General features: G+C 28.6%; 3 protein-coding genes across 3 annotated transcripts; 2 read left to right on the top strand and 1 right to left on the bottom strand.

The window, feature by feature from the left end:
- Window positions 1–3,313: 3,313 nt before the first annotated feature.
- Window positions 3,314–5,437, top strand: LOAG_07350 (MAS20 protein import receptor containing protein). The gene is made up of 4 exons (XM_003142883.2): window positions 3,314–3,491; window positions 4,040–4,159; window positions 4,588–4,730; window positions 5,157–5,437. The coding sequence occupies exons 1-4, from the start codon at window positions 3,341–3,343 to the stop codon at window positions 5,289–5,291; spliced, it is 549 nt and encodes a 182-aa protein (XP_003142931.1). The 5' UTR covers window positions 3,314–3,340; the 3' UTR covers window positions 5,292–5,437.
- A 2,547-nt stretch (window positions 5,438–7,984) lies between these two features.
- Window positions 7,985–8,575, bottom strand: LOAG_07349 (hypothetical protein; the record flags this gene model as incomplete). The annotated part of the gene is made up of 2 exons (XM_003142882.1): window positions 7,985–8,379; window positions 8,566–8,575. The coding sequence occupies 2 exons, from the start codon at window positions 8,573–8,575 to the stop codon at window positions 7,985–7,987; spliced, it is 405 nt and encodes a 134-aa protein (XP_003142930.1).
- Window positions 8,576–10,137: 1,562 nt separating this feature from the next.
- On the top strand, window positions 10,138–14,760 carry LOAG_07348 (hypothetical protein; the record flags this gene model as incomplete). The annotated part of the gene is made up of 7 exons (XM_020447400.1): window positions 10,138–10,467; window positions 11,024–11,123; window positions 12,189–12,310; window positions 12,593–12,669; window positions 12,837–13,084; window positions 13,669–13,797; window positions 14,570–14,760. 7 exons carry the CDS (start codon window positions 10,138–10,140, stop codon window positions 14,758–14,760), a joined length of 1,197 nt encoding a protein of 398 aa, XP_020302365.1.
- Between the last annotated feature and the right edge of the window lie 493 nt (window positions 14,761–15,253).

Raw genomic sequence — 15,253 nt, 5'->3', positions numbered from 1 at the left:
TGGGGAATTTATTGGCAACCTGCATAAACTTTTAGCTATTTTTGATATAATAGATGATATTGATTATGATAATCAACTATATTACTTCAAAAATAATTTCCACTTGAAAGTCAAAAAAAAAGCCTAAATTAATTAATTTCACTTCATTTTATTATAATGCATGGTTATTTTAATTGGGCCCAGATTAAAAATACAAAAAATTAAATGACAAATTGAATGATTTAGAATGTGTTTGCATAAATTAATGTCATAATAAAAATAATAACGGTTAACAACAATGGATAACGCAATCAATTTCATTCAAAATCTTGATAAAAAATTGAAATTTTTGTCATTTCCTTATTTTCCTGAGTTTTTTCCTTTCTCTTCCCATTTTACACGATAATTTATTCATTTCAACTATGGTGCCTATAATATTTTTCAATATTTCTTTTTTCATTTCTCTTCTGATGTACAATATATTTTTTTCCTTGTATTATTGCAATTATTTATGTTGTTTTACTTCTTATTTATTCCAAATTTGTTTATATTTCCTGCTCAACAAATATTTATTTGTATAAAATTATTTTTTCTTTTCCTTTTTTTTGCTTATTTGTTTGTTTGTTTGTTTGTTTTTGTAAATTGTCGCAGTTTGATTAAGTAATATATAATGTGCCTAATAGCTAAAATAATAATGCTTCATTAATAAAATGGACAATGTATCTTACAGCTGAAATAATAATGTTTCTTCAGCTAGACAAATGGTAATTACACCTTGAAATAGCACATTAGAGGAATGGACACGGACTATTGCTACATCACCAATGATTTTATTTTTTGTTTATGAAATAGAAATATATTATCGTTATTTATGAGAGCTTTCATCACAGTATCTGACAATTACCTTAGAAATAATGTTTAACCAGTTGACAATTTGGTTTATTTGGGCATTTAAAATTTGCAATGTTTTTAATTTGTCGCATATAGCAGTATTTATTCGAAATGTAATGTTTTTTTGACTGGAAAAGGAAAAGACAAAATATGGTAAAACCGTAAAATTGATTAAAGCGAAAATGAAACAAAACAAAGTTGGAATTCATTTTCCATTGTGGAATTGACAAAAAAGGAAAGAAAGCTGGAATTAGTGCTAGAAATGATAAAACAGGACAAGTTAGAAGGACAAGTAGGATTTATCTCTTTCTCTTCTGACGAAAAATTTAATTAAATTGATAATGAATGAATGGAATTTGTCTGAAAAGAAATATCATAAGTAATAATTAGATTTATGATAAGGAATTCCACAAATGAATTAAACAATATCCTGATAAAAAAGGAAAAAAAGACCCAGTATTTCTGAATTTTTTTTCATCAAAATTACTTTTAATTACCTGTTATAATAGAAGGAATTAATTCTACTTCCAATTCATTTCTCATCCTTTACCTAATACTTATTAAAGTAATTCCCTTAATGCGTTAAAAAATATGCGTTAAAAAACTTGAATAGATGAGAAAAAATTTAATTTTATCAATTCAATGCTAAAGCAGATCAAACTGTAATCGAACTGTTTTAAATATTTCTTTCGTCAAGATAAATTTGCTATTTCACAGTAATTATAGCAGCAGCTATTGTACTAATTAAAGCAATTATCTGCCTATGCTAATAATTCGTATTGATAAACGAAAAGAAAAAAAATTACTAGCATAGCATTTGAAAGGAAGAACTATGCAATGATATTATTTCAAAAGCTTTAATTATACAATAAAATTAGGGCAAAACTGGATATTTGAGATAACAATCAATGCATCCAGATAAGTTATATGAAATATTCAAGATAATTTGCACGAGAAAAAAATATGCGAGCAGAAGCCCTACTCTGAATTTCACTTGGATGATCCCAGTAACAGGAAGATCCCGTTATCTTAAATTTCAATTGAAAGATCCCGCATCCTGAATGTTTGTAATGAATGATTTCACTCATCATATTTTGCATACAACAATACTAGAAATGGAAGACTTAAAGGTTTGAAGGATTAGCTCTGACCAGATTGTATGCAAATGTCAACATCGGATTAATAAATGATTGAGATGAAAAAATCAGCTTTGTAGAAGAAAGATCAAAATATGCTGACAATATTTGAATAAAAATGTTGCAATTGGTCGATAATCAAATTTGCAAACCATTCAAAAGTTATGATTAAAGTTACTACCAAAAGTTATTATTAAAATTTAATTTCGTATTTATCATTTTACATTGCAAATATTTTATATAATTAATGTTATTTAATTACAAATACTTTACAGGATTGAAGTTATCCAATTTTTCCCTTCAGAGAAAAAAATGAAATGTAAAATAAGATGTTTCATTTAAATTTAACTATCCCACCTCATTTACTCACACCACCAAACTCCCTCCAATGTTTCACATTTTTAAAGCTGATGGCCGAAACCATTGAAATGGTAAAACACGAGCCGTCCTTAATTTGTGAAATTGACGTTTTAGGGGTACGTAATCCGGGTGAGAAAGGGATGTGATGTTTTGAGCCTGTTGTGTAGGGTGGGTTTTTTTAGGCTAGGTTTTCATGGCGTAAATGATTTCTTGGAACGTTGGAAATTTCTAATCGTTTAAATGTTTTCTATATTTTACACATGAAAATATAGTTGAATTCTGTCCTTCGGGAAACATGCCAACTTTTTCGGAAATCTTCTAAAGGAAGTCTTTTAAAAGAAATATCTCATTTCTGGAAATCTTTCAAGCGAAAACAAAATACTTCATTCTTTGCTTCGACTTTTTCTTCAAAACTGAAGCATGAAAGATTGCTCTGTTTTCGATCCTCCAAGATACCATGATGTGAAAGTTACAAGATAGAATGTTCCTTATTTGAATTTCATGCTATTTATGAAGAAAGGATACATTTCCTCTTGTAATCATTCTGATGTTTATGAAGAAGCCACAGTTTTAGTTTGCAATTGTATCCAGTTTCGGAATTGGAATTTGTGACTAATGCTAAAGTTAGAATTATTGTAGGCAGAAGGTTAAGTTTTTCCGATAATCTAAAAGTATTATATTTTCCACGAAAGATAAGGTGGTGATTGGCTAATTGATGTATTCTTTTTAATCACGGGTTGTATTACCACAATGGAGCAGAAATATACGTACCACAAGTTCTTATTGTTTTTGTTGCGGAATGTGTTGCTATTACTTCCTGAATTTCATTATTTATTATTATCATTACATTCCGGAAGGTCTTCATCTTCAGTGATATATTTCGTATTATGCTTCATGTTGTTATTGTTTCCTTATTATTACTTTTTGTTCGTCATTGTTATTTTGTATTTTAGGTCCATTTTTCAAAGATAAAGATGGGAAGTGAATCATTCCTATCGAGTGCTTTTTCACGACAGCGAATCGTTACAGCAGCTGGTATTGCTGCTGCCGCATTTATTGGTTACTGCATTTATTTCGACCATAAAAGGCGTTCGGCGCCTGATTATAAGCAGAAAATACGTGAACGTAAGTAATATTAACTCTCAAAAAATTCCCCTTCAACTACTTTCACTACTTTCCGTATTGTATAAAAAAACAAAAAAAGTTTCCCAATTTACGGTAACACAGTTATTGCAATATAGAAGAGATTTTGACATTTTATCATGACATACCATATGGTGACTGAATTAAATTTATGGGATACAATGCGATGATTTTTCTTTTCGTTTAATCTAAGTGAAGCATTTATTCAGTCGTATTAATAATTTGTAACAACAACTTTCTTAACGAGAATGCTAGGCTGACAATTAATATGTTAAGCTTTATAAGAGTTCAGATTTCTCGTTCGGTGGACATTTATCTGAATGTTTACGTTGGCTTCATTTCCTTATATTAGATTGTAAAATACACCGGCTGTTTCACCAATATATATGCATAAATCATCATGTTATATCAAGCACGAATCATTATTATTACGCCTGAATTACTATCCATATTTTATTGAAAAAATTATTTTCTCTAAAGTTTTTAGTGCAAATAAATGAATTACTGTTTTAACAAAATGTATGCTTTAGAACGTCGTGCTACAGCGAAGAAAAAGCAACCAACAAGTTTACCGAATCCACATAATGCCACTGAAATGCAAGCATTTTTCTTGCAAGAAGTGCAATTAGGCGAAGAACTTTTAGCAGATGGTACTTTCTTTCGCCTTCAAATTTTAACAGTATCACAAGTGAAGAAAGAAGCCATCACATCACCGTTGGAACTATAGAGTACCTACGGTCTCTACAACTTTTTACTTCGTTCAAATCTTTTTTTCAGTATTATCTATCTGGGGTTTATCAATTTTTTCCAAACTTCTGTATGCTTATCTGTTTTTAATACTCAACTATAAGACGCATTCCATATCCTGAGATACTGTTTGGTGATTTATAGTATAGGAATGTGCTTTTCTTGGGAATGATTTTGTCTGTGATGCATGTTCTAGCTTTTTAAAAGCTTTCAGACAGATAGAACTTATTTCAAATTAATGAGTTGAAATTAAATTTGAACTGAGTTTTTGCTATAATATATTTGATTATTTTGTATTTAATATATTTATGTTTTATTTTTTCAATTTGAGGACACACTGATGAGGGTATTGAACATCTGTGTAATGCAATCACTCTCTGCGGTCAGCCATCACAGTTGATACAAATTTTCGAGCAAACATTACCTGGCGAACATTTCACCCTTTTGGTCCAGAAGTTACCGGAAGCTAAAATTGTAAGGTTTAATTATCTTTCCATCTCAGTTTAATAAAAAAGACTTTTAAATTCAAATGAATTTAACATTCCTCAGTATCTGTTTTAAATATGGGCTCTCTCATATATGATGTATAACTATAAGAGATTATTTCGACTGTGGTACTACCCTGTCTTTTTCATATAGTCCTGAACAGTATCAGTCTTTCCATCAGTACCACTAATGTAGACTGCGGAAATTCAAAGGAGTTTACCACTTTGGTAGAGCATACTAATATCTACATTTCTGTAATCATTAATACCTAAACGACCGTTAGGATAACGGTCAAGTAAAGCGCGTGGCTTCATAACCATGACCAATAAAATAGAGTATAATTAACATGGTTGCAGATTAAAGTGCATTTGTCTCTTTCTTGCTAAAATTTATAAACCTTATAAACATATGCAGCGTCTTATGCGAATGTTCGGTGATCATTTGGGACAAGTTGAGCGTTCACATGCTGGAGCGGAAGATGGTGAAATCCCAACAGTTGTTGCAGCACCGAGTGCTATTGAAATCAGTGATGATCTCGAACTTGAATAGCTTTTAGTGAATCACATCTTTTTCTTTTCTAGAATTTTTTTTTGTTGTTGAGAGAGCAGACGGGCAGGATAATTTAATGATAATTTAAAGCTCATTTATAAATTTTTACATATAAGTTCTGATGTCTCATTTGGTGTGAAGTGGCAGCTGTAAAACAAAACTCGTGAATTTCATGTATTCAAAATTGGATGAATCAGGATCGTTTAGCTCTGAAATAGTGCAAGCTTAACTGATAATAGTGCAAAATTCATGCTGTTCAAGATTAATTTTGCTGTTTAGTTAGTCTTTTCGAACCACCTTGCAATTATTTCGTCTTTATTTTTATCGAATGTGACTTGTACTTTCACCGAGTTTGCCTATGTCTAACGTTTCTTATCCATACAGTGCCTATAAAATTAATCTGTGTCATTGCGTAGGGCAGTATTATGGATCGCTTTTCTTAACACCAGTACCACAATTATGTGTAACGAAAAGTTATGATTTATGAAATTTTTTTCTTTACCAATTTTTCGAACAATTGTTGTTGTTGCTGTTGCTGTTTTTCTACAAAAAGAAAACGAAGTATACTTCAAAATATGTTCCTCGATGTGGTTTTACTATTAAAGTACTTTATTGTTTTTTATCGGGTGATTAATTTTGCTGATGACTGAACGAATTTCGTTGTGCTTAGGAATATTGCAAGATATCAATGTTGCAATCTGTTTTCCGATTGAAATGAGGACACAGCATGTTGTCTTTTTCATTTGATCACAAATATTACAGCAGAAATAAGGTAGCTGATCATTGGGAAGGGCAAATTTACATGAAAGGAGAAACATGGCAGGAGGTATGAACTTTGATAATGTTCCAAAAGTCCCGGTAAAGTTGTGTTAGGCACGACTTTCATACCTCTCGTGGCATTAGTTGGAATTTTATGTTTTCAGGACCTTTTATTTTTTGTTCTAAATTAAATTCATTTCATATTAGCGATGCCATATGTTAAAGTAATCCTGAGATTTTCAGAATATTACATTATGCTTAATCGTGTTTTATTCTAACTTTTTTTTTTTGCCTAAGTGGCGGTTATAAAACGCAACACTAAGTATTGGAAAACGCTAACTATCGTTAAAATTTGAATAGGTTAAGGGTCATTTCTTGATGTTGTGCTACACAATGCTGAGTCATCCGAGTTAATTTTTTATTAACGGTTCTTTATTTTGCGGTTTTTTGCATGATTTTTCCAATTCAAGATGCATCATCAATTTTGGATTTTGGATGTTAATTCACTTGGATAGTGTAATGGATGGTACTGTAATGTTCGTACATAATACTGTAATTTTTTACACTTATTACTCGTATTTCGCTTCAGATATTTCAAGTTTCTCTGCATTTTTACTGCATGTCTAATCATTTCCAAGTTTTACTGCTTCTAATCATTCCTTATTTCAAGTTTTACTGCAATTTACTAGAAGTGCATGAAGAAGGAGTTTGAAAGCTTTGCAAATTGTGCGCTATTAGTAATTTCAAAAAAATTTCACTTTTGTCTTGAAATGATGACATTTTTAAATTCGATGTCATGAAGTAATAATCTTTCTGGATTAACAAATTTATGCAAACTTGAGGAAGGGAACATTTCTTTTCCTTCCTTTTTTTGTCGAATGGCAGATACAATTTATACTTTAACCTATTAATTTAATCTAACGTGAAATAGCATATTATTGAGGTATTGAATGATTCGTTTTTTTTTTCAGTAAGTTATCATTTTATAGAATATAGTAATTTCAATAAAGAAATAATCAAGTTAATTTAACAGGTTAATGTAATATCAATAAAGAGTAGTGAAAAAAGTTACCAAAAAAAGTAAATGAGTGGGTAATTAATTGTTGAAATAAGTATTAGATAATGTAATATTTATTGTCATTATGTAATTTCATTTATATTGTAATAAAGAATTTTTTTTTTTCAAATGCTATCATTTTGTAAAAGAATTTCAGTTTCTATTCACCGTTACATTGAAATTCAACTACTTTTAAGAGACGGGAGAGAGATGATGAATAGACGAAGGAATTGAGAGAGAGAGAGAGAGAGAGGAGTGGGAGGGGGAGGGGGACAGTTTTAGTGCTTATTACTGAAGTTAGGAAGTGGACCGGTTGTGAATGGTTGCTGTATCGTTTACTGGTCGCGGTCGATGTCCTCATATGGTCATGACCGTTGGTGTCATCGTTGTCGTCATTAAACTATTATAGCAATGGTAATAGTAATATTAGTAATATATAACGATAATTACTTATTGAACTTTCTTTCCTTCATAATTTATTGTTTGAATATAATCCCATTGTATTAGTTATTTTCATTATCGCTCTTTGCATATATGCTAATAATGATTAAGATAATTGGGGTCAAATTAAAATAAATAATGAAGTAATTGACGAACTAATTTTTGGATAAAGCTTAACATCAATTGGCGGAAGTAGTCAATAATTTTAAAAACATTGTTAGTTGTTATTATCATTGGATGTTGTCACTGTTGTTGTTGTTGTTGTTGTCGTCGTGACTGCTATTGTTATTGTTGTGGTTTTTGTCATTGTTGTCGTTAATATAAAGAATTTTTATACCCAGTACCAATAACTTTGCGGATATCGTTGCAACACCACCCACAACTATGCCCTCTTTTGTGATCATTCCCTCTCCTCTTCATCCCCATCCTAACTAAATTAGTTCAGTGGTTTTGTTAGAAGAGATGGCAGGGTGTATTTCACCGCAACAGTTTTCAAAATTGTTATGTCGAGCATCACCGATTCATCCACCATCACACTACTACTACTACTCTTACTACAACAACTAATACTACCCTTCCTAGTGATGCTTCTATTACTGCTGCTATCACTACTAATACTACTGCTATCAGTACTACTACTATTACTACTACTATTACTACTGCTACTACTACTATTACTACTACTACCACTACCACTACTACTACTACTACTACTACCACTGCAGTTGTCACTGCTGCTACTGTTGTTAATACCACACAAACACTGTAGAATGTGGCGGTTCTGTGATAGTGACTGACCTGTCGCAATTGTCACTGGAAACCGTGGTGCACCTACAATTGTTTCTATATATTTTATAATCGTACAGATGTATATATAGACACACATACGCAGACATACATACATACATACACATACATACGTGCATACATACAACACGTGCATACGTACATACATACATACATGCATTCATACATACACACATACATACATGCACACATACATATATACATACATACCTACGTACATACGCACACATACATACATACATACACACATACATACATACATACATACATGCATACACACATACATACATGCATACATATATACATAATCTATGTATATGTAGTGACAGATGTGTGGGGATGGGTGATGGCCTCCTTCTAACATCCATCATCACAGCTGACAGTATCGCTGCCGTTTACTTCAACTATCGCTAGATACCCCAATTTCTGTGATTTGTTTTAAACTTGGTCTTGAATGATTTAAAATATTTGTCATATGAGGAAATTTAACACTAACAGTAGTAATAGTAGTGATAATTCAAGAAATAGAAAGATGAAAGGTCGATTAGTTAAATGATAGAAAATAACTCTGCTTATTTCATAATTAATTATTCAATGGAAACAATTTTGCTCTATACCTGTTTTCTATTTATTTAACTGCGATAAAGATACTGTAGAAAAAATATCATGAATGGTAACTGATATAACGATTGCTGGGTATTGTTGATACCGTAAAAGGACAACACAAAATGTTACTGTTATCACTGATACCGTTTAAGAAATAAACAATAATAATACTATTATTAATACTGGTAATAATTAGTTTTCATTTGTAAGAGAAAAGATGAATGGTAAGATTAATAATGATAACAATAATTTTTAGTAAAGAATAAATATCAGATAACCAATTTTACTTATTTCTAGTAATAATAGTAATAATGGTGACAATAATGTGTTGTTAATAAAAATAAGAATGATAGTGATGACAATGTTAAAATTTTGGGGATTTTGTTAATGAAAACATTTGACATTAAGGATAACAATCGACAACCATTAGCAAAGTTAATCATTTAATTTTTCAAAGTTATGAATATAAATCATTCAGAAAAACTGTTGTTATCATGATCAATAATGATGACTAATCACTTTATAGTCCTTATATCTTTTTCTTTTTCAAATATTGATTAATTTTTCCCTCTTAAACAACAAACGGAATCGATAACGATATGATGAAATAGTTGCCGTTATTATCAACACTATTAATAATTGTATGTGCTACTTAATGGCTACTGTAAAAGAGTACCGTAAATGGTAATCGATATAACGATTGTTGGGTATTGGTGATACCGTAAAAGGATAATACAAAGTGTTATTGTTATTACTGACACCGAGAAGGAGCACTGTAAAATGAATAATACTTCATCACCATGATTAAATTGCTTCTTATTATTTAGCCGGTTGTTTTAAACTGTTCATTTTAATACATTTTCCAAATTTTGAAATAAATTTCGAATACAGTAATTGTTAAATGGTATCCATCTGATTAGCAGCATCGATTCTTCGCCATTTTTTCCTTTTATTGGGCTATTATTTATTGTTGTGCTATTTGTTATTATTCCTATTATTAATTACTAATTACTAATTATCAATTAATACTAATTCTTTTTACAGTATTTGCTTAATTAATCAATTAATGCTATCGATAAATATTTGGCACATTGATTCATCCCTGCATTTTATAATCGAAATGATTAAAAAAATGTTTTATTAACTTCAGCAAATATTATTGAAATTATCAAATCAATGTTACGACAACTTTTATCAGCAACAAATGGTGTTGGCTCAGGGATTGAATCCAATAATTATGAACACTGTTCAATATATCCTTTAAGTAGTCGAAACTTTGAAAATCCAACGATAACATTACCCGCATCACCATTACCACCACCGCCATTACATTTTTCACAATCACAATTACCACCACCACCATCATCATCATCATCATCATCAGCAGCATCATCATCATCATCATCATTATCATTACCCATATCGTTATCGCCAACATCATCATTACCATCTGTACCAACAGCAACACAACAGAATCAATTCCGGATTAACGATGATGAAAACTTGGTAGTTAAACAATTATTTTTGTTTTCCTTCAGTTTCTTTTTTAATTCTTAGCTAAATTATTATTTTATTCTTTGTTTAATAAAAATTCCAATTTTCTATTTAAATACTTTGAAAACTTCGAAATTTTTATCACGAAATTTATACAAAAAAGTCTAATTTTTCTTGAATCGATTCACAATGTAAACAATTTAATTAATATATATATTACTTGAAAAAAGAAGGAAGGAAATGTGTAGCATTAGTGTTTATCTGAATTAGTTAATTAATTTCATTTGATATCTGCTGCACACACACAAGCTAATTAGCATTAATCACGTGCTAATTAAACATTAATCATCAAAGTAGTTAAAATTCACAATCGTTAATTTAAAGGAGTAAAAATTAAACACTTTCTCAACTTTTTTCTTTTCTTCAATTATTCATGCAATGACCTTTTTTTAATTTTCAAAATTTGAATTTAATTTCATATTTTAACATTGCACTTACTTTCATCAAGTTTTTTTCTTAACTCATTCTCCTCTTTCTTTTTCTACAATAGATTAAATTATTATTTTAGACTACTGTGGAATATATGTCATTAGCCGCGGGTTATAATACGCAAACACCGACAACATCAAATCATTTGGGAATTTTGGCCACAAATAACGATTTGAATGGTTAATTGAACTTAATTACCAACGATATTTTATAGTCATAGCAATGAAATAAGTAATTATACAATTTACTGTCGCACTGATGCTATTGGGAAATGAATATTAATTATTGGTCATTAATATTACTTTTATATTTTTGTTGACAAAAACTGAATAAAAAATAATTAAACGAAATAATTTTTACTAGATAATTTATTTTGATACCAAAAAGATTGACACCAAAAATATTACTATTGCTTATTTATTTGGTGGTAAAAATTGAATGACAAATTATTGAATCGAATAATTAAACAAAGTAATTTTTACTTCTCAATCTGCTATTTCAAACTTTATTAAAACATTGAATTAGCATTTATTTGACATATTTATGCCTTTATCATTTAGCTTGATTATTTTTAACTTAATTAAAAATAAATTTTCCGAAGAAGAAATTGAAATGAATTCGGGCTATATAAACAAGCAATTGTTTCCAAGTGATAACACGCTTTATTATAGTTTTATAACAATTTGTAAAACCTTTGAGCTCATATTATTTTGCATGATTCATTTTCTGGTTAGGGTTAAATCCGGAAATCCGGCAAAAGCGTTGGTGTGGCTATCACTTTTCTGAAAAAATTCCAATCGGACAGGTGGCAAGAATTTTAGGAAAAAACAATGAGAAAAGTAGGAATTCATTGATACTTTGTAAGTATATTTATTGATAAATGAAATAATCACAGTTGGAATAAAATATTTTCTTTTTCAAATTTTATTTTTGTTTTTCCAAGCAACTTGTTTTCCTTAAAATTTTTTTGATAAAAATTCATTTTTTTTAATATAATTTTTTTTGGAATTGAAATTTAATTCAAAATTTCTTTAAATATTTATTCGTGAATAATTGATTTTTCAGTTTAATTAAGATTTTGACTCATAGATTTAATTAATAAATTCGAAAATTTACTGGATTCAGTTATTTTTTTTGTTTTTTCTCTAAAGATTTTGTGTAATTTAATTTTTTTGGAAAAAATATTTCATTCACTTTTTTTTTTTGAATTTCTCCTTTAAATTTCATAAATAATTTATTTTTAGACACAACAGAATTATTTTCATCAACATATGCAATGCTTTCGGCTGACAGTGCTCTATCCTGGAATATTTGGGATGAACAAACACGATTTTCAAACAGCGCAAATGATTTTACTAACAATCAAGTAATTATTAATTAAGTTTTATTTTCGCACATTTCCAAATTAGAACGTATACCTTCACGTACGTAATATATGGCAATAAAAAATTCTTAAAATTAATGAAATAAATATTAGGCTTTTGACAATTCAATTTTCTATTAACTGATTTAGTTTTAACAATTTCGGAAATTAAATTTTTATTAACTTAATTCATTTCAACAATTTCATGAACTAAATTTCCACTAATTAACCACATTTTAACAACTACCATTTCCTTCTTTCGTTTTTATTTTCTTAAAACTACAGATATCGATGAATATAAACAATCATAATTTTGGTTATCCAGTACATACAACAGCTCCTGGTTGCTCAAATAACATTAGGTTGGTAAATATTATCAGTTATAAATTAAAATATTTCAAAAAATCAATGCATATTTATGTTAACCTTCAATTCTTTTCATTAATTAGGTTTTCCCGGAATTCTATTAGTAAAGTGAAAAAAATTAGTTTTAATTTATGATTTTAGTTTATTTTTATTTATTTTTCAGGTATCAAACATGTAATACAGGCCAAATTAATAATTATTATACAACAAATAGCGAAGGATTAATTAATGGTAATCGATTGGAGTTGCAACAATTGGTACAACAGCCGGTAATATTACCGAATAGTAATGATATTGGTAATAGAAATTATGATCAACAAGGAAAGTGTACCAGTAATATGAACCAAATGACACAATGTCGATTTTCTGACCCCAACCAAAGAATGATGATTCATACCGCGGTATCTACAGGTTAATCGCTTAATTTTTTTTTTTTCATTCGCATTACTGGAACAGGTTCTTTAGGAATATAAAAATTCTTGTTATAAATTTCCGATAATAAATGACCCGTTGTTTAGAACAATTAAATAATCTACAGTACATTTATAATTCTGTAAAGTACAACAATCATCTGCAATACAGTAATCATTTGCAGTACATACATTCATTAAGTGAATTCATCATTTAATATTCCACGTTTATTCTATCAAATTTAGCAATAATGTCATGTGAATTGTAATATATATACATATAAATATTCATTAAACACATTATTTATGTATTTATTAATTAAAAAGGCTAAAAACTGTTTGTTTTTTTGATTCTATCATAGTCAAATATTGCAAATTAAAATATTAACATTAAAAAAGAAGTAAATAAGTAAACAAATAAAATAAAATAATTCTGCTAATGTGCTAAAAGATTTCAAACATAACATTATTACTTACAGAAAAGTATTGTTGTAAGTTTTTGTAAGTTAAATTAAATTTCCTTTAATAAGAATAAATTATGAAATAGCTATAGAGGGAAAGGAAGGGAAAGGAAATTTTTGACAGGTTTTGGCGAAACATTCAACAGATATGAAAGGAAGCAGGTGACATGTATGGCGTGTCGCAATATTTACTCATCACGTAGATCACTTACTGGGCATATTGGACGTAATGAAAAATGTCGCGAAATCATCGGTGTGTAAATGCGTGATTTGACAAAGAAAAACGAAAAATATCATATAAATTTTGAACGAAAAAAAACAAATTTAAAAGGAAAAAAATAATTAATTGATATATTCATGACATTGTTATGTATAATCAAATTATTTTATTGAAAAATGAACAAAATTTATTTTATTTTTTATTCTATTTTTCTAAAATTTTCGTTTGTTTTCATTTTTTTTGACGCTGATTTTTAAAATAAACATTTCTCCACTTTTTTTTCCCTTCAATTTATTGCTACACAATACATATTCATATTTTACAGACGACATTTAATATCTTTTTGAAATTTTATCCTTATTATTGAATTGATACATTTTATCAGGATCTTATATTTTAATTGACAATGAGTTTAAAATAATTTATACATCCAAACAGAACATTGCTAATAAGTGATAACATGTAGGACCTGTTCCCGCTTTATTTATGACTTCAAGATGTTCGTTTTTCCTGCTTCTTCTTTCTTTTAATTCTTTTTTAAAACGGTTGACATTTTTATATTTCCGTCACATGCAAAAAGTTTTTTTTTGCCCATTAATGACTTGTTTAAATCTTAATTATTTTAAGCTGTACGAGATAATTATTGAACTGAAATTAATTAATATCGAACCATAATTATAACTCCATACCTATCATATGATTGCCATTTGTTTACCAAAAGCATATGAGTAAATTTCTTATCACGTGGTACTATTTTATTCAATCCTAAAATCAATGAGAATAGGATTTTATCGAACATTTACAGGTCGGAATTATTTAGACCAAATGGGCGGTTTCGTTGAAAATATACGAATATGTGATACCGGAAATACTACCAGTTCGAATGGTATCGATCCGGTTTGTCCATACTGTGATCGCTTTATAAGTCATTATAAAGTAAAAATTTTGTTCATTTACTTTTCTATCATTCTGATACAAGAATTAGTTAATAAATAAAACGTTTAATAAATAAAATATGGATAATTCAAATAATGATATTAAATGGATATTAAAGTGAGGCAAACACTTTATAAAATACATACTTGGCTTTTTATTAAGTATGAGTCATTTTTAGTTACACATTACAATAAATATAGGATGGGAAATGATTGAATCTCGGATTTGAATTTTAATCATCAAAGAGCATCTCAATGTATCCAGTGATATTTGTAAATAACTTGATTTTTGCATGGAAAATATTAGCAAAAATTTGATAACTAAAAATTTCAATTTAAATCTAGAAAATTGAAATGGCCAAAGTTCTAAATTATCATTCAACCTATTAGATTTGTTAATTAATGTGTAGAATCCTAGAATGATACAATTTTTAATAAGAATAATTAATAATAACAATAATTAGTAACAATTAATAATAATTAATAATAATAATAATTAATAATAATAATAATTAATAATAATAATAATAATAATAATAATAAAGCAATTTCGG

Source organism: Loa loa (assembly GCF_000183805.2).
Source record: "Loa loa unplaced genomic scaffold supercont3.602, whole genome shotgun sequence".
Lineage (NCBI taxonomy): Eukaryota > Metazoa > Nematoda > Chromadorea > Rhabditida > Onchocercidae > Loa > Loa loa.
Note: the sequence above shows the minus strand (reverse complement) of the source record. Positions and strands in the feature narration are given on the sequence as shown.